Source organism: Centroberyx gerrardi, chromosome 19, assembly GCF_048128805.1.
Source record: "Centroberyx gerrardi isolate f3 chromosome 19, fCenGer3.hap1.cur.20231027, whole genome shotgun sequence".
Lineage (NCBI taxonomy): Eukaryota > Metazoa > Chordata > Actinopteri > Beryciformes > Berycidae > Centroberyx > Centroberyx gerrardi.
The window spans coordinates 22,984,274-23,004,361 of record NC_136015.1 but is presented as its reverse complement, the minus strand read 5'-3'; the positions used below and the strand labels follow the sequence as shown (position 1 = coordinate 23,004,361).

At 44.2% G+C, this 20,088-nt stretch overlaps 1 protein-coding gene across 1 annotated transcript; it reads right to left on the bottom strand.

Annotated features, from left to right (window-relative positions):
• Window positions 1–214: 214 nt before the first annotated feature.
• On the bottom strand, window positions 215–18,860 carry shisa7b (shisa family member 7). Its single transcript, XM_071896435.2, has 8 exons — window positions 18,460–18,860; window positions 17,283–17,525; window positions 16,333–16,449; window positions 15,098–15,243; window positions 13,034–13,102; window positions 8,352–8,579; window positions 1,938–2,325; window positions 215–740 (listed from the first exon to the last, which is right to left on the bottom strand). Exons 1-8 carry the CDS (start codon window positions 18,858–18,860, stop codon window positions 215–217), a joined length of 2,118 nt encoding a protein of 705 aa, XP_071752536.2.
• Between the last annotated feature and the right edge of the window lie 1,228 nt (window positions 18,861–20,088).

Genomic DNA, 20,088 nt, shown 5'->3' with positions numbered 1-20,088 from the left:
GCTTGCCTCTCTCTCTCTCTCTCTTTCTACCCATCTTTCTATCTCTCGTCTTCATCTTTCTTTCTTTCTTCCCTCTTATCGTCTTTCCCCATCGCCTCGCACGGCTTCCCTTTCCTCTTCCCGTCTGCCTCTTCAACACTTCTTTAAAACTTCAATCTTCATCTCTCATCTCTTCTTCTTCTTCATCCTCTCTTTCCCTCTCTCTCTCTCTTTCTCACACTGTCACCTCGTTCTTACTCCCGGTCCTCAGTCCCTGCCCCCCTCCCCCTCCTCCTCCTCCTCCTCCGGGGATGAAGTGAAGCTGTTCGATGGTGTTCTGCCTCTTGGTGGCGAAGGCCATCCGCCGGGCGTTGGGGTGACCTCCGATCGACCCCGCCCCGCCGCCCGCCATCCCGCCCCCGCCGCCCACCATCCCGCCCCCGCCGTGGGGGTCCCAGCCGCCGTGCATGCCCATGCCGGACATGGCGGCGGCGCTGCGGTCGTGGTCGTGGCCCGGCGTCGGGTGGGAGTTCATCTTGATCATGTGGTGGCGGTCCATGGAGGGCGTGACGCAGATGTTCTGCTGCGACTGGGTCTTCTGGTGGTGGCTGAGCCGTCCCATGGTGGGCACCATCCCTCCTCCTCCTACAACTCTGTCCACTCCTCTGTCAACTCCTCTGTCTACTCCTCCCATTATCAGGCCCATCGCCATGAGCCGGTCCTCCAGATGGTCCGGTGAGACCAGCAGCCTCTCGTGGGACCTGGGAGGAAAATTTGAAAAACCCCAGAGACTCATTAATCCCCACTGGTGTTAGATTACGTAATTTGCACATAAAATGATGCAGCGTCTCATGCCTGGATTCTTATTTTTCAGTATAATCGAGGTACTGATTCCCTCTCTGGTCTTATGAACTGATTACATTCCCCTCATTCCCCCCCATTTATCTTCTTGTGTCATCTCATATCACATCTCATCTCGTTTCCTCTCCTATCATCTCATGTTTCCTCTATCTTCTCATTTCATCTCCTCTGCTTTCCGCTCATCTTTCATTTTCTTATCTCATTCCCTTTCCTCTCATATTTTATCTTCTTGTCTCATCTGCTGTTCTGATCTCTGATCTCATCTCTCGTCTCCTCGCTCTCTATCGTCTCATCTCAACTCCTCTCCTGTCTTCTATCCTCTCATGTCATATCTCATATCTTTCCCCTCTCCCTTTTCATCTCCTCTCAGCTTTAATCATATCTCATTTCCCTTTCTGCTCTTATTTTATCTTCATATCTCATGTCATCTCATCACATCTCATCTGTCATCTCCTCTCTCTTATCTCCTCATCTCTCCTCTCTTCTATCCTCTCATGTCAACTCACATCATCTCACTCCCTTATCATCTCCTCTTTCCTCTCATCTTTCATCTTCTTATCTCATTCCTTTTCCTCTCTTACTTTATCTTCTTGTCTCATCTTATGTCTCATCTCAATTCCCCTCACCTCTCCTGTCTTCTATCCTCTCATCTCATCACATCTCATCTCTCATCTCGTCTCTCTTATCGTCTCATCTCAACTCTCTTCACCTCTGCTGTCTTCTATCCTCACCTCATCGCATTTCATTACATCTCATCACATCTCATCTTATCGTATCTCATTCTCATCTCATCGCATCTCATTACATCTCATCTTATCGTATCTCATTCTCATCTCATTCTTCTCTCCTTTCATCTCACCGCATCTCATCACATCTCATCGCATCTCATCACATCTCATCTTATTGCATCTCATTCTTCTCTCCTCTCATCTTATCTCACCGCATCTCATCACATCTCATCGCATCTCATCTTATTGCATCTCATTCTTCTCTCCTCTCATCACATCTCATCACATCTCATCTCAACTCATTTCATCACATCTCATCTCAACTCATCTCATCGCATCTCATTCTCCTCTCCCCTCCTCTCCTCTCACCTGCGGAGCGTCTGAGAGTTGGAGCTCCTGCTGGTGCTCATCATGGCTTTGTAGTACTGGTGTTGCTGGTTCTTGGACAGGCGGGACAGGGTGTTCCCGTCCCCGAACGGCAGCAGCTGGTCCTGGGAGCGGACGCGGCGCGGCGGCCTGTCGAAGCTGGAGCTGGTGTAATGCGTCTGGGTCTGGGCGGGCAGCGGGTAGGGGTTGGGGGTGGAGGTGGGGATGTGGAGGCGCGGCCGGGAGCCGTTGAGGGGCAGCGTGCCCCGGGTGCCCAGGGTGTAGTCGCCTCCCCAGGGCAGGTGGTGCTGCGAAGAGTGGAAGGAGGGCGGGGCGTTGTTGGAGCGCCGTTTGTTGGCGTAGTAGCTGGAGTATTCGTCCAGCTCTTTCTCTGGTTGACCGAGAGAGAGAAAAAGAGAGGGGCGGAGAGTGAGAGAAGGCAAAAGAGAAAGACAAGGGGAAAGACATAGGGCAAAAAAGAGAGACACCATGAAAGAAAGTAATGTGGTGACAGAAGAATGGTGAAAAAAAGAGAAAAAGTGATGTAAAAGAGAAGGCCAAAGAGAGAATAAAAGAGGCGCAGTTAATGAGTGAGAAGGTGAAAAAAAGAGATAAAGAAAGAGAAACACAATGAAAGAGAGAAATTGAGCCAAAAAGAAAGAAGAGACGAGAGAGATGCAGTGACAGAGATAAGGCAAAAGAAAAAAGGTGAAAAAAGAGAAAGTGAAAAGAGAAGGACAAGGGGAGAGAGAGCGACAGGGCCAAAAAGAAAGAAAGGCAATGATAGAGAGAGGTGGTGACAAAGAGAAATGTATGGCAAGAGAAAAGGTGAAAAAAGAGATGGATGAGAGAAATACAAAGAAAAAGAGAGCAGAAAAAGAGAGCAAAAAAAGACAGCGAAAGAGAGAGAAGCGGTGACAGAGAGACAGATATATGCGAGAGAGAAAGTTAAAACAAAGATGGCAAAAGAGAAGGATAAGGCAAAAGAGAGATAGGGCAAAAAAAAGAGAAAGGGGCAAAAGAAAGAGATGCGGTGAAAGAGAAAGATATGGAGAGACGTGAAAAAGAGAATGAAGATACGGCAAAAAGAAAAATAAAAGCGATGAGATGAGACAAAAGATGTTAAAGAAAGTTGGGAGAGTGATGGGAAAAGAAGGATAAGGCGAAAGAGAGAAACAAGAAAAGAGCAAGAAGAAAGGGCAACAGAGATAAAGAGAGATAAGAAAAAGTAAAGTTCCTGAATTTTAAAGTTTATCGTTTAACGTTTATATTTTATCAACTACATGAAAATCATCAATTACACTCCAGAAACCTGTTTATATTGTTAGAGAGCAGTCATGCCACTAAAGCTTGTTGAATTGAATTGAATTAAAGTAGGGGACGGAATGAAAGATAGACAAGGTGAAAGAGAGAGAGAAGGAGAAGACAGAGGGAGGGAGAGAGAGATGCAGAGAGAGGAGTTAGCGGGGTTCATTAATAGTGAAATCCAGTGTTTCCCTGCTTTCTGCTCTGCAGCGCTGGGACCGCTTTAATCTTCAAAGCCTTTCCATGCAGCCGGCTCCCTGAGAGCCAATTTAAACCTGACCTTTAGCCAGCCACCTCTCCTCTTCCTGCTCTCTTTCTCTCTCTTCCTGCTCTCTCTCTCTCTCTCTCTTCCTGCTCTCTCTCTCTATTTCTTTCTGCCCTGGCCCTCTCTTTCTGTCAGCTCTCTCTCACTTTTTCCCCGGTTTCTCTTCTCTCTTCACTATCTTCTCTCCTCTTTGGCTTTCTTCTCTTTTTCTGCCTCCTCCTCCTCTCTCTCTCTCTCTCTCACCCCTCCTCCCCCTCTTCCCTCTCTCTGTTATTCTTTCTCTCTCTCTTTCTCCCCTTCCTCCTCTCTAGGTTTTTTCCTCTCTCTCTCTCTTTTCACCACCGTCTTTCTCCTCTCTCTACCTCACTCTCTCCCTCTCTTGCTCTGTCTTTCTCCTCTCTCTCTAGTTCCCTTTCTTATTCTTTCTGTTCTCCCCCTCCTCTCTTTCTTTTTCCTCTCCTCTCTCTCTTTCTTTCTGCCCTGGCCCTCTCTTTCTGTCAGCTCTCTCTCACTTTTTCCCCGGTTTCTCTTCTCTCTTCACTATCTTCTCTCCTCTTTGGCTTTCTTCTCTTTTTCTGCCTCCTCCTCTCTCTCTCTCTCACCCCTCCTCCCCCTCTCTGTTATTCTTTCTCTCTCTCTTTCTCCCCTTCCTTCTCTCTAGGTTTTTTCCTCTCTCTCTCTTTTCACCACCCTCTTTCTCCTCTCTCTACCTCACTCTCTCCCTCTCTTGCTCTGTCTTTCTCCTCTCTCTCTAGTTCCCTTTCTTATTCTTTCTGTTCTCCCCCTCCTCTCTTTCTTTTTCCTCTCCTCTCACTATTTCTCTCTCTACCTCCCTCTTGCTCGGTCTTTCTCATCTCTCTCTCTCTCTCTTTCAGCCCTCGCCCTCTCTTCCTGTGAGGTCTCTCTCTCCTCTCTCTTCCTCTATATATATCTGTTTCTCTTCTCTTCTTCTCTATTCTCTTTCTCTCTCTGGCTTTCTTCTCTTTTTCCGCTTCCTCCTCCTCTCTCTAGTTCCCTCTCTCACTTTCTTTCTGTATCTCTCTTTCTCCTTTTTTCTTTTTCACTCTTCCTCCTCTCTCTAGGTTTTTTTCCTCTCTCCCTCTTTTCACCACCGTCTTTCTTTTTCACTCCTCTCACTATTTATCTCTCTAACTTGCCCTCTCCCTCATGCTCTCTCTCTCTCTCTCTCTCTCTGTCAGCTCTCTTTCTCCTCTCCTCTTCCTCTCTATATATCTGTTTCTCTTCTCTCTTCACTATTCTGCTTCTCTCTCCACTTTGGCTTTCTTCTCTTTTTCCGCCTCCACCTCTCACTCTCTTTGTACTTCCCCCTCTCTCTTTTTCCTTTCTATCTCTCTCTCTTTCGTCTCTCTTTCTCCCCCTCCTCCTCTCCGTCGATGTCTCTCTCTCTCTCTCTCTCTTTACTCCCCCTCCTGTATGGTCAAATTATCTCTAGGTTTCTCCCTGGCTGCCGACCGGAGACAAAGAAGCCTTTATCAGTGTCCTTTCTGCAGCGCCGTATGGGGAGCCACATCAAAAGAAACAGGTTTCATACAATGGATGGAGGGAGGCCGTTTGAAGGGGCGTTCCACCAAAACTGACATTCAGCCTGTACTTACTGCAAAAGTAGACATTTTAATAATAATAATTATAGTAATAATACACAACCTTTTCATATAAAAAAATGAAACTTTTCCATTGTCTGTTCTAAACAGCCGGTGTCTGCTAGCTCTTTCCCGGGAAAAATCCTCTGCCGCACAGGAAGTGATGCGTTTTACGTTTCCGGTTTGTTTGGAATAAACGAGAAGAAGAAGAAGAACTGGGTCGTTAGCATGAGCAGCGATAGCCACCATGGCTGAACAGACAAAGAAGAGAGCGCCACCTACAGAAACTCAAACTGCAGCAACAGAAAATCCCAAGCTCCGCCCCCCACACGGTTTGATTGACAGGTGATCTCTGGGAAGTGCAGTGCAGAAACACCACAGCGATGAGCGTGATGAGAGATTATTTTCTGTATTTTCATGAATTTTGGAGTACGAGTTGTAAAGATCAAGGGACATTCTTCAAAACGATCACTTTCATGTACCTTGAAAAAATACCTTCAACCATCTCAAGCGGTGCGATGTGATGATAGAGAGACGGGGCAAGAAAGAGCAAGAGAGACAACAAAAGAGACAAATGTGGTGAAAGAGAGAGAGAGAGATCCGGCAAGAAAGAAGGTGAAAAAAGAGAAAGATAAGGTGAAAGAGAAAAAGAGCAAAATTTTCAACTTTCACCCATCTCTGGCAGTGCGATTTCATGATATCACTGGACTGTATTTTCCTTTTATCTAGGGAGACATGATTCACATCTAGTAAAACCACAGATATTTTTGTGTGAAACGTCTACTTTTGCAGAAATAAATAATGCTTAAGTCAGTTTGGGTGATTTAAACCATAAAAAGGATGCAGGATTGCTTTGATTAAACGCGATCGAGATGCATTTTCACAAAGAAGAAGAAGAAGAAGAAGAAGAAGAAGACGAAGGAAAGGGTTCGATGTGAAGCCTTTTTCCTCACATTGTCGCCTATTGAAGTATTTCTCCCTTTGACTGAATTGAAATAATAAAGAGCCGCGTCTGGCCTCTGCTTTCACCTCATTACCGCTTCCACTTCCACATATAGAACACACACACACACACACACAACAAAAACACACACACACGCACACAACAAAAACACACACACACACACACGCTTCCACATGCATACGATCCCCCACATAGTAGCCATCCATCACTCAGCCTTGAGCGCTGTGTGAGGCGACTCCCCTCCCCCCGCGGTCTTCAGCTATCAGAGGGCGAGAGAGGGAGAGGCAGACAGAGAGAGGGAGAGAGAGAGAGGGAGAGAGAGAGGGAGAGAGAGAGAGGTTGCCAGCCGCAGCCTCTCCAGCCCTCTTTTCTTCCCGTCGAAGGCAGCCAGGCCCCTGCAGACCAGCCAGCCAACGCCCCTCCCCCTGCCTCCATATCTCTCTCTCTCTCTCAATTTCCCCCCAATCCTCTCTTTCATTCACCGCCGCTCCCTTCTTTCTTCTCTTTTTCTCGACCAACCTCTCTCTTCATCTCTAGCTTCCTAAGACTTTCCCAATCCTCTTTTTTTCACTGCCTCAGCTGCTCCAGGTTCCTCTCTCTCCACCTCTACCTTCCCGTGTTTCTCTCTCGCTTTCCTTTCCTTTCCTTCATTCCATCTCTCTTTCTCTTTATTTCCCCAATCCTCTCTTTCACTGCCTCTTCCTTCAACCTCTCTCTCTATCTCTACTTTTCCAACGACAGTCTCACTGTCTCCTTTCCTTCTTACCTTTTCTTTCCTTTGTTCGTTCCTTCCTTTCTCTCTTTCAATTCCCCAGTTATCTCTTTCACCTCTCCCTTCTCTTCATCTCTACCTACCTCTCCCCATCTTATCTTCCCATCTCTCTCAAGCTTACTCTTCCTTTTTTTCATTTTTTTCTTTCAATTTCCCTCATTTCCTCTTTTTCCCCCATTCCCAAAGCTTCACTCCTTTTTTATCTTACCTGTCTCCCTCCTTTTTTCCTCTCCCTCCCCCATACCTCTCTCTTTCTCTCAATCTCCCTCAACCCCTTCTTTCACTGGTGTCTCATTCTGTCTCAGTTTGTTTACTTTATTGTCATGACTGTTTTATCAGAAACAATATTTGCCAAAGCAGCAAACAAAATGTAAATTTTCCAAAACCAACAAGCAACAATTTATAAAACTACACTGAGATGGTCATTTGGTTTGAAAACTTGTAAAATATAACAGAGGCTTTGCAGCTGCATCACTAATCGCTTAGCAACCATGTCTGGTGCCATCATGGAGATCCACTGGAGAATTAGCTGTGAGCAAATAATGTCTAAATATACAGCGACCAGGCTAGAAAATGGGCGATATCTGATGAAGATGGTCGTGGTTGTGGGTGTAGGCCCGCTGATTAACATTTACGTTCAAGTGAATAGTCTGATGAGGTGGATTTGTTTCCAGATTTAGGTCACTGTGACACAAACTGTCTTTCTTTAGTGTTAGCTCCTTTAACCCTAGCTCTAGAGTCCGCTCAGTTAACCTGAACAAACTGTTGCTTTAGCTTAGTTAGCTGTTAGCTAACTAACTATCCAACCAGCAGGTTAGTTTATCAAAGCAACTAATGTTAATGTTAACATGCTATGAACCATTACCACCGACTGGCCTCATAACGTTAGCTACAAATCAGATGTCAACAAGACAACAAGACAGCGATAGCTCTGATTAGCTAATTAAAGGCCAAGTTATACTTCTGCGTTGAACTCGCTCCCTAACTACGCCGTAGGTTTGTAGTTCTGCGTTGGTGATTCTGCGCATAGACCGCCGAACCACTAGACGGCAGTGTGGTGCTTTGTTAACACGGAAGTAGAAGTGTTTACATTCTCTGAAACTCATGTTCTGGATATTTCTCACCACCAATTCAGTGACATCTGGTTGTCTTTCTAGTTCAGAGATGAAGTGTCGTACAAATGAATATATTTGCAGCTCGTCTCTCTTCGATCTGTTCCATGTTGTCTTCACTGTCGGCGGACATCAGCCGGATACAGGTAGGAGGAAATACGAAGCCAATCACAGTTCTCGCGTCGCCCTACGCGCAGTTACATTTTTGGAGAGATGTACGTAAGCTACAGCGGCACTGCAAGAGAAACGAGGACCTCCACGTCACCCGAAAGCCCTCGATACCTAATCATCAATATCTATAATAACACTTCCTGTCCTCTCTGCCCCTCCCCCCTCTCTCTCCCTCAATGTTTTTCTTTTCCTCCCTCGCTCTCCCTCCTTCCCCCCCCCCGGCTCACCCAGCCTCTTCAGGGAGCTGTAGCGGTTGATCTCGGGTTTCATGGCCGCGTCGTAGGAGGGTGGCAGCTGGGCCAGGTTGTGGAAGGAGTGGGAGAAGGAAGGGTGGCTGCTGTTGTGTTTCATGCCCCCCCCACCGCCGAGGACGCCGCCGACACCCTTACCACCCCCCGACAGCAGGGCGCCCCCAGAGGAGAGCTGGGGGGCGTTGTTCATACGAGGCCCGCGCTCTGCAGAGAGAGAGAGGAAGGGAGAGAGAGGGGGAGAGAGAGAGAGAGAGAGAGAGAGAGAGAGAGAGAGTGGGGGAGTGGCAAAGACATGGGAAAAGAGGGGGAAAGCAATGAGTAAAAGAGAGGGGAAAAGAGAGGGTGGAAGAGGGGAGAAAAGGGAGAGAGAGGGAGAGGAAGGAGTGAAGTGGTGGAAGAAGTGGGGAAAAAGAGGGAGAGAGGGGAGGAAAAGAGAGGAGAGAGAGGAAAGAAGGGGAGAAAAAAGACAGGGAGAGCGAGGGAGGAAAAGTGAGGGGGAGAAGAGGGAAAAGAGAGGAGAGAGAGGAGAGGGAGGGGAGGAGCAAGGGGGAAACAGGTGGAAGAAAGAGAGAGATGGAGGGAGGGAGAGTGAGGAGGAAAAGAGAGGAAGGAAAGATGGGAAGCGAGGAAGCAAAAGAGGGAGAGAAGGAAGATGGAGGGAGGGAGAGGAAAACAGACGGAGAGCGAAGGAGGAAAATCAAGAGGGGGGAAGAGAAAGCAGCAGTGGGGGGAAAATGGAGGTAGAGAGAGAAAGAGGAAAAGTGAGAGACAAAGGGAGAGGGGAATGAAGAGGAAAAAGAGAAAGAAGGAGGAGAGAAAGAGGAAGGGGAATGATAGAAGGGGGATGAAGAGGGAGAAAGGAGAGAACGCAAAAAGGAAAGATAGTTAGGGTAGAGAGAGAAATAGAGAATGGGGAGAGAAAGAGATAGAGGATAGAAGACAAGAGAAAGGGAGAGAGAGAGAGAGAGAGAGAGAGAGAGAGAGAAGGGGAGAGAGAACAAACCCGAGGATACAGGCTGGTTAACAGTGAGAAAACAGCAGGTGTCTTCCAGCTCCATGGTGACCATCTAATCTATAAATACATCTATACTGTTCTGCTGAGGCTCCAACACACACATATCCATACAGAAATACATACAAATACATTGATAATGTCAGGGAGAGCTATATACATACAGTATATACATATATATACACGTCCATTCACATTTATGCAAAATGCAAAAGCGCTACATTGATCAACACACATATAGAAATGATTTGTTGTTATATAAGATTAGCGGTGTGGGGGAGGGGAGGGACATGTATATCATATCAGTTACACTCATATCTTCCAAACAGCAAGCACACAGCACTTATAATGACCTAACATGTAGGTGCATTCATCAGTGACCTGACATGTGTAGGTACATTAGGAAAAAGGGACAATGAGCTTACAGTCAGAAGGTTTTAATTTGACACACACATGCTGCCCATGGCTGGCTCAGTGTTTTCCTCTGAAGAGAAATTAGAGATTTAAAAACAGAGAGATCGATAGGAGCTTTATTAACCGCTGGGGGAAATTGGGATGTTGTCAGCAGCAGATAAAAAAAAGGATAAAAAGGTAATGATGCAAAAATATAAAACCGCAATAAAAAATTGCGTAACTCTGGAAAATTGGCCATTTGCTGTTGTTCTCTTGTCTTTGCGACAGAGACAGTCATGTGGGGTCGGGTCTGTTCAGGGTGGTGATGGTTATGGGCTGCGATCTTGTTAAGATGATTGCTGGACATACAGTAGACTGGTCATTGACCAGTGACAGTAATGGGCAATGATGGCCACTAATGTCTCCTGTAAGCAGCACCCAGGGAGCGCACCACATCCACTACTGTACCGTGCATGATGCACACACACTGTAGGGGAAAAGAAAAGCACTGCTAGCTTTGAGTCGACAATTTGCATATGGTTTCTAATGAATGAACTTAGCGGGGAAATCACTGTAGAAAGCATAAAATATCATGCTAAAAGCACAATCTCTTGTATCATGATGCACACACACAGGATCAGACTGGACACTGCCTCGTGCGCCGTGGTAATCTATTTTGGAACAGCTAAGATGGCTGCCAGAGAAGTTTGATAACTGTGTCATGAAAATGAACTTTGCTTCATGAGTGGAGAGTGAGTGCAGGACGCTCAGAAAGTTGAAGTGTTAATCACTATGCATTCTTATCTGTTCTTGTATCCTCCCAAGAAGCCGCTAATATTATATAACAGCGGAAGAACAAAGCCAAAACAATAGAAAGCCAAGGACTGAGAACAGATAAAGTCTCCAAATGTTAACTTTCAAGGTTACATCTGACAGTGACTTGGCCCACATGACTGCATGGGAAGCCCAAGGTTCACTGCACTAAAGATGCTTACACGTCCAAAAATTACACAAAAAGTTTTGAAAACATAATCCATCACAGACTGCTGCCAACAGCCTCGTCTCCATTTCCTTTTATCCATCTCCTTTTATTAAAAACAAATCTCTTAGCGTATTGTGCATTAGCTAGCATAACAGCAGCACTACATTAGAGGTAGTTTATTTTCACAACTTACAGACCGAATTATTAGTTTATTTAAATGTGATCTCAGCTGTCTGGCTCCCCAGTTAGTAACGTTAGGCTGCTTGGCTTGCTAGTTAACATTAGCAACTGAGCCGTTAGCAAACATAGCTTATAGCATATTACATACATGCATAGAAGCACTGCTTATACAACAATGTGCTTTGTTATAAAATGCTAGAGTAAGTGTTGTCTTACAATCATAAAAAGATTTAGCTACATAGTATATCTCTATACATCACTATATTGCAGCAGTCCATGCAAACTAATAGATGAAGAACCAGTAAGTAAGATTAAGTAAATTTTCACAATAATTCAACTTTGACTTTGTTTAAATTACATGCTGCTCAGTGAAAAGTAAGTAAGCCGAATGACTTTAAATTCTTGGTACTGAAAAAAGTTTAGAAGGTTCAACTAGTTCTGTTCAGCCAAATGATTGATGAATGTGTTGCCATGGAAACAAGGTTGGGTTTCTGACATTATATGGCGGCCATCTTAGGTGGACCAAATGACCATTCGAGAATGCCAGTCCTATCCATCCATTACCTGTGCGCACACACTTACACAACCGATGCAAAGTTGTTGATATGTTTTGGGGAGATAAATGATCACTTTTGCTAGCGTCAGTTTGTTTTCTTGGTGCAGAGCCCGGGCACACAGACTTCAGTGAGTGCAGTGACTTCGCTTAAGCCAAGACTTCTCGTAATGTGTAGCTGCTACTGTTAAGCACACTGGCACATCACTGCTACACAGAGAGAAGGAAGAGGCACATTGGGACACTTGGAAGCAGGCGTGTGGTGGTGGTGGGGGGGGAGGGGGGCAGTGGGGGGGGCAGACAGGCTTGCAGTAAGCAGAAGACAGGCCATAGACGACTTTTAGGTCACACTCTTATCAAAGATGTGTCATTCTCAACACATCGAGTGCGCACATTTGACACAGAAATACAACATGCACTGTTACAAACACACGCTGTGCTGTAAAGTACACAAATGTGCGTTGCCACCAGAGAATTTGACTTGATAGAACGGTCATTCCCATTCAGATCTACAGTCTTGTACAGTCATTTGGCCGGTAAGCTTACAGTGGCTGCCATAGAATGTTTGATCATGTTGTCATGGAGATCAGTGTTGATTTGGTGCATGAGACTCAGAGAGCTGATACGTTGCCACGGCAACGGAATCATATGGACGAACATTCCAGTAGCAGTTGAGACGAACATTCTAACTCTCTGAGTCTCATGTTCTGTCCACACTGAAGACCCACTCACATCCAGAACGATAACTATAAACATAACTATAAACTATAAAAAGATTTAAATCGTTATAAGTAAATAGAATCTCTGTGTTCCCACTACAGCTATAAGTAAAAACATCCAAAAAGATAACTATAATTTTGGTTCAATCTCTAAGTGATTTTTTGGAACAACGGATAAAACAATTTGGACAATGATAAAAGATAACTATAAAGATAACTATAAACTGTAACAATACATTGTTGCTCAAGCATTCACACTACAGCGATATCTGTGATCAGTTCCTCAGCAAACTCCGCCCCTTTCTTCCATAGAACTTTAATTTGATTGGTTGAAAATGTTATATCGATGTCGCTGCAACCAAAACATCACTCTGAGATCGATCCAAAAATCTAGTTATAGTTATGGTTTTGGATGTTTTTATAGTTATCATTGTAGTGGGAACACAGACACTCTAGTGACTTAGAATAACTGAAATCTTTTTACAGTTCTAGTTATCTTTATAGTTGTTGCTCTAGATGTGAATGGGCCTTGACACAAACGGTGTTCAAATACATGACATCATTATCAAATTGTCTGTGGAAGCCATGTTAGGTGTACCAGAGGAAATCACCATGATCCTTTCTATCCATTCAAGTTCTGCGGTTGCCACAAAGTAGTGTTGACAAGGACACAGCTGTTTTAAGAGTGCGGGACAAGAGGCCATCATACCGACAACGACAAGACGGACAGACAGTGTGGTCATACGGCCGGCCGGCCGGCCAGAGACACGCGGCTCGGCACACTGCCGCCTGTGCTGTGCTGCTAACCACGAGGCTTACCGATGGTGGCAGAGTGTTTGGGGCTGGAACCAGACCCCTGCTGGTTAAAATGGTGGTGCAAGTTCCCAACTGAAAGAGAGCAGAGCCGACAAACTGATGGACAACCACTCGAGGGACACAGAGGCCTGTGTCGAGTCAGCATTTGTGTCGAGAGAGAGAGAGACAGAGACAGAAAAGAGAGAGAGACAGAGACAGGAAGGAGAGAGAGAGAGAGAGAGAGAGAGAGAGACAGAGACAGAAAAGAGAGAGACAGAGACAGGAAAGAGAGAGAGAGAGCTTGTGTTTGTGTGTGGAGAGACAGAGAGACAGGAGAGATAAAGATAGTCCATCCAGGAAATTGCAATTTTGAAATTTTGTCATTGTAATCTTCGCCAATCATCACACTTTTCCTCATAAAATCCAATCAAACTGTACATCAACAGACAGTGTCTACATTGGTCTTCCTGTTGTAGTTTCATAATCGAGTTTTATTCACCACTAAAGGTGGTAAATGCACTTTGTCATTTAACCTGCATTATCATAGTTTCCATTTATCCTGAACACGCAGTCTACCTCAAACATAAAACTATTCAGTTTCATAATCATGACCTATATTCAAATACACTGATTTTATTTGGTGCTTAGTGTGCTGATGTTGAATTGAAGCCAAATTTTTAAAACCTGGAATCCAAACACAGTATTTACCTTTGCCGTAGCTTTGAGCCTCTGTTTTTTCTGTTCAATTTTACTGCAAAAAACACCTAAAAGTCACAATAATGGCACAACAATTCAGCAAAATCCTGGAGGGACTGGAGAGAGAGAGTCTCTATTTGTGTGTGTGGTGAGAGAGAGAGAGAGAGAGAGAGAGAGAGAGAGAGAGACAGCGGCTGAGCGACAGAGAGAGGAAGTAAAGAGAGAAAATGTGTGTGGTGTTTGTGTGTGTTTGGACCGTAAGTGTGTGACCCCATATAGTTAAATACAACAACCTCGTCCACCACCATTCCTGTATTCACCACTTAGAAAGAAAAGGACCGAAGAAAACCAATTTAAAAAGCTGTTGAATTTGTCTTTGTTTTGCAGCGCTGTTCACTTCAGAATAAAGTGGCAGAATTGTAAAACCACACTTCAGTTGATTTAGCTGAGTCACTGCTAAATAGAGCAACAAATAGAGAGGTCAAGAAGATCCACCTGTGATAGCGAGAGAAAAAATACAGCCCACATATTGGAAAATTTAACGGCTACCACTGAATTTCAGTATTTAAATATATTATTCCTAAACCCACTGGCAGTTTGATCTGTTTTAGAGAACATATACTGTCTCCCACAGCCAGAAACAAGGTTTTTCACTTACTGGCCAAGTCACAGCATTAAAAAGCACGACATTTTCAAACATCAGTAACTACAAAACATGTTTTTTGTATACATATTTTTTTTTTAGATATTCTCTGTTTAAGGGTATGGCAGGGTGAAAGGTCCCCAGTGAGGTTAATGGTACTGTTATGGTTAGAGTTTGGTTTATTCACAACTTTTTAGGTGAAAATTATGACCAGTTTGTTGTGCCTGTAAATTAGTGTTGTCATACAAATGCACAGGACTAGATAGAGGAGTAACTTGCGAAAGAGGAGAAAGGTGATTGTTCCAGTAATCAAGATGATTTTCTAGGGATAGGAGAACATTTTCTGGCTCAGAAATAATACCACCAATCTAATTCAATTGGATGCAAAAGTTGAGATAAACGTTCAGTGAGTCCACAAAAACATTTACTGTCCTGTGTAGCTCAGACGTTGGAGCATGGCACTAACACTGCCAGGGTTGCAGGATCTATTCCCGGATAAACTCAATAGATAAGTTGTGAATGTAGCTTCTCCAGTGTGTACAATCATTGTTCATGCTCATAAATAACTCATTGAACAGGGCATATCAATCACATATGTGGACTCTTAAATTTAGAGATATTCCCCTTTAAGTACAGGGTAAGGACAACCCTTTCACCCCGGCAAATGTGTCTAATTAAACCTAAATATTGGTCAAAATCCTGCAGTGTACCTCCACCCTAAGTTAGCATGAATCCCCCCCGTCACTCACTGCGGTTGTCTTTGCTCTGCAGGATGGGGGTGTAGAGGTTTTTGGACGTGCGTCCGTCGGAGGTGGTGGTGGTCAGCACTGTGGTGTTGTTCCTCTCCCCCTGCTGCACCGGGCTGGACTGGTGACGCAGGATATCCACCAGCGCCCTGACAGAGGAGAGATGGAGGGAGGAGGAAGGAGGGAGGATACAGAGAGAAAGAGAGAGAGGGTCAGGAAGTCAGAAAGGCAAAAGAGAGACAGAAAAACAGAGATAAGGAGAAAGGAAGGAGGAGGGAAACAGAACGTGGACGAAAGAAATTAAGATATTTAACAACACCAAAAGTCAGACTTCACTCTTTTTTAAGTCGTCTTTTATCTTTTATCGACTTATAAGAGGCAAACTGATCCTCTCATCATCAATATTGCAGTTATTCACACCAGTCTCATTTATCTTGGTCTCAAATTCCTTGAAATTCCTAATTCCTCTCCTGCCAATGACTGTCTGCATATTTCATGACTCTTAACAGACAGGAGTCGAACAAAGATGTTCTGCTGTAGGAGTCGACATAGCTGCTACAGGTTGGCTCTAACTCTCTGTGGCACTAACCACATTATACAGGCCACATTATGTAAACTGTATATGTGTGCCATTGTATTATATCATATCATATCATTATATCATATTAAACAACCCCAAAATGCAAGGTTTTATGGTTATAAGGAGACGAATGTTGACTTCTGATACTCGGCCTAGCATAACAAAATGAACCGAGGGCAAATCACTGATGCTTACGTTAATTTCTTCATGTGTTCTTAACTGGTATGAACACCAGAGAAAAAGAGTACAGATAAGTCCATCATGCTTAGCTAGAGTTACAGAAGCCAAAATCAGATTTGTTTTGACTCCATTCTGCTGCCAAAATCTCTAACCTGGCAGGATAACAGGTTTCCAAAACTCCGTCCAAGAAACAAGCTACTTGTGAGTCATGTGATGTTTGTTTACAAGCCCTGGTTCGCTTGTATTTGGGCAGTTTTAACCTAAACAAACCAAATACAAAAATGCAACCAAGTAAACTTTTCCACTTTAGTTTGCACCAAAGAAAACAAACTGTATGTGTGATGTGTCAGGAAACTACTATCCTCCAGTCTCACCTAGGCGTGTTGCTGTTCTCTGTTCTTAGGTTGTACTAACTCTTGATTTCCCTCTGTCTAAACCACTGAGAAACTGTTAGGAAACCACCTGTCGTCAGTCTCACCTGGGCATGTTGATGTCCCTGTTGCGGGGCCGGCGCGACACCTTGCTGAAGGCGATCCTGATGCCGACGGCCACCACCACCGTGAAGGAGATCACCCCTCCGATCACATAGGCTGTGCTGTGTTTGGAGGAGGTAACATTAACATGAGCTCATTTAGCAGAACACCGGGAAAGTAGTCAGCACTCAGCAAGTTTTTTGCAATTTTGAAGGGCCTTTTATCACTCTGTATTTCTTTGTTTTTTGTGTTTATTTAGCATAATAGGAAAAAAAGTATTTAAAATCAATTAAGAAGAGAAATGTGCATGGGAGGTGCAAAAAGCATTGAGACTTCTGAGGGATTGATCCAAGTCTAATTTGGCCCGTCTTGTGGTATTATATTAAGCTGTTGCTGACTTGTGGTGTACAGTGAATTTAATGAGCTTGGAAGAATGAATAATGAACCAATGTACAATGACAAACAACAAATATGATTACTACTACTTTTACTATTGTTACTACTAGCTAAGGGTGGAACTAATTACATTTACTCCTGTTACTGTAATTGAGTAGCCTTTTGGTGTACTTTTTCAGCATTTCTTTAAGTAAATTTTACTTAATGGAAAAGATCACAACTAACAACGTTCTCTTTTCTAAAAACGAACTCAGTAATTTTTACTCTGAGTACATTTTAAATGAGCTACTTTTTACGTTCACTTCAGTAGATTTTTACACCAGTACATTTACTTCAACTTAAGTAAAACAGCAGCAAAGTAACAGTACTTCTACTTGAGTAGGACATTCTAGTACTCTTTCCACCACTACTACTACTACTTCTATTATTGCTACTACTACTGCTATCACCAGGTTTGTTCAAATTTAACAACAACTGGTAGTGCTACTCCAGATTCCAGTAAAATGAATCACTTCCTCTGTGCTAGATGACTTGTCCCGGGATAGACCTAGACCCTGACCTGCTGCTCTGCTGCTGCAGCGTCTCGAAGTCCGGGTCAGGCCGGTTGCCCGTGGGCACGGTGGTGGAAACCTGCGTGTTGGCCCAGACGGGCGACTTGTAGTTGGTGCAGGAGTCCTGGTCCAGCCGGTTCCTCTGGTGCTCGCAGCAGAAGCGGTAGTGGCAGGTGCCGCAGCAGTAGATGTAGGTGCCCTTGGAGCAGTTGAACGTGTTGTCGAACTGCCCCATAACGTCAAAGTAGCCCCTAGGGATCAAACAAAACAATATGGTGGTACTGTTCCTGGTCCTATTTAGGATTCTGCAGTGCCTCTGAAACCTGGCTTGGATGTCAGAGGAACGATGGGGAGGTGACAGCAGGTTTGATATTGGGGTTATCAAGTGGGCAACTCCCATCATGCCAGGGTAAGAAATTAACTTCATCTTCATCCGATTTTTAGAATATATTGGCATTGCATTCTACTGTCAAATAAACACTCAATTTGTACCACTAAGATTTCTTTTAAATTCTTTCCCACAGCAGGAAACAGGCAGCAGGCCTTTCACCCTCCATTGATGAGTTTTTTATGATATTGGTAATTTTATTTTTTGGTGAAGCAGTGGTTTGTGTTGATTAGCATTTTCTTCTACTGCTGGCTGCGTGGTGCCAACGTTTTCTACTTTTTCAGGTTGCGTACTCGGTTGTTTTCTGGTCAAAACATGCTCCATTTTTCTCATCCAGAACGCACTGGAAAGAATCGTCCGGTCATAGGCTCCCATGGTGGCTACAGTGGCCCATGGGGGAAAAGTAGAGGGGGCATTTTTAATTTTTAATTTCAGAGGCATTTTATTAACTTTCAAGGGCGTTTTTGTCCTGAGCCCCCGTTACTTTCTGACCCTGACAGATGCTTCATTAAATGAGGCCAAATACGCCTCCAGAAGGCTCAACAGTAATCTATCTCCATCCATCCAAAACACCCTACGGTACCATGAGTGCATATATTTTGACTATAGCTGGCCCCAGTGGGATTTGACCCCCTAATACTGGCAGTGTTAGTGCCATGCTCATGCTACAGGATCTACACAAGGGAAAAAACATTTCAGAATTTGTGCTAAAAAGTAGACTTAGTCTACCTTCACAACACAACACAACACAACACAACACAACACAACACAACACACTAAGCACAGGAGGAAATCACCTGCACACGTCCACATCCACCAGCCGTCTGGGAGGCGGAGCCACCTGGGCCGCGCCGAGCGGAGGTTTCAGGGCGTCCGCCGCCGTCATGTTCCTTGGCAACATGGTCTGAGGGAGGGGCTTCGGAGGGAGCTCGGCAACTTTGATTGACGGGTCGTCTCCGTCCTCCACCTCGGCTTCTTTCGGCGCCGCTTTGGGTCCGGCGGCAGGCGGTGGCAGTGGAGGCTTGTAGCCGGTGAGGAGGAACAAGGTGGTACCGGTTTTACCAGAGTTCAGAGTTCTGACATCGCTATCGGCAGCGTGTCGCTCCTTGTTGATGGTTACCGTGGAAACGGCGAGGCAGGAGAGAAGCAGGAGGATGAGGGAGGTGCAAAACGCCCCCCTTGAAACGGTAGGTTTCATTTTTGTAATCACAAAGTTCTCGTTGTTAGAAAATGAAAATAAACAGCTCGTAACTGGTATCAGCGTCCTCTAGGCTGGTTTCTTAGTCTGTTGAATCCACCCAGCCGCTGTGTGTTAAGTGTAAAGAGATATAAAAACCTTCTCTATTCAAAGTTCAAACTCCAATATGACGGACTGGTTCCTCGTTGCCGTCTTGTGTTTGCAGGGCTTCACTTGGAGTTAAGTAGATTTAGTTTGTTCAAGCAATGTTATGCGTGTTTGGCATTTCACTCTTTCATCTTAATGTAAACATGTCTCTCTGTATATAAATCCTTCCCTTTAAGCAGCTTTTGTAAACATTGAGGTTTATGTCTGTCAGAGTTTTTAGGCCCTATAGGAACTGCCTGTGTAATGGCTATAGTTCTAAAATAATCTAAACTGTTTGTGACGAGCACAACTTCAACCTAGTAAAAATATAGAACGATATGGGTTTGTTTCATGGCAGCAAGTATTGGGAGATTTAACTGTGATGAAATTGCCAGTCAACAAAGTGTCGTTTCTATGAAATGATAGACAATTCGTTGACCAAAGAGATGGGTTATTTTATCTTCACAATAGGCAGGTAATTCTTCTGTAAACAAAATGAGTGTGTGAAAAATGTAAACTCCAAAAAAGAGCCTTGCGTCTCCTGCTGAAGAGTTTTCTGGGAGTCGTTTAATCCGACCAACTTTATGGCACGAAAGTTACGATTCATGTAGGAAACTGCGATGGAAAACGTACTCTGTAAACATTTAGTGCTGTATGTAAACTTTATTTTTATGTATGTTTCGGTAGCTTTAACATATGCTGGATGTGTTTTTGTTTGAGTTTGGCACTTCTGTTGTCCTGTGTATATATCTGACTTGTAAAATCATAAATGGAAAAACTGTTTTTTTGGACTCAAATCAAATACTTCAGCTGTTTGTGTGTCTTGTAAACAACGGTGCTGGCAGCTTTAGAGATCTCAACTTTGTCTTGTGAACAAGCTGAGGGAAAGTCAATCAAATTTGATTATGATTTTCAATTTTGTTCTTCTCACATCACACTTTCAATTTATAAATTACAGTGAAATAGTGAATTCAGATTGTGTGGACAGAGAAAGTCCTGGGGAGGAAGCTACTGCTGAACGGCAGCAACAAGCAGCATCAACTCTTTGAGAAGGAACTAATGAGCAACTATAGGGGTGGAGATCAATCAACTTATTGATTAA

Coding starts and splice junctions, on each gene's coding strand:
- shisa7b (XM_071896435.2), bottom strand. CDS start 18,860: ATGAAACCTACCGTTTCAAGGGGGGCGTTTTGCACCTCCCTCATCCTC. Junction 16,450..17,282: donor CTGCAGCAGCAGAGCAGCAG/GTCAGGGTCTAG, acceptor CTCCAAACACAG/CACAGCCTATGTGATCGGAG. Junction 15,244..16,332: donor AGGGACATCAACATGCCCAG/GTGAGACTGACG, acceptor CTCCTCTGTCAG/GGCGCTGGTGGATATCCTGC.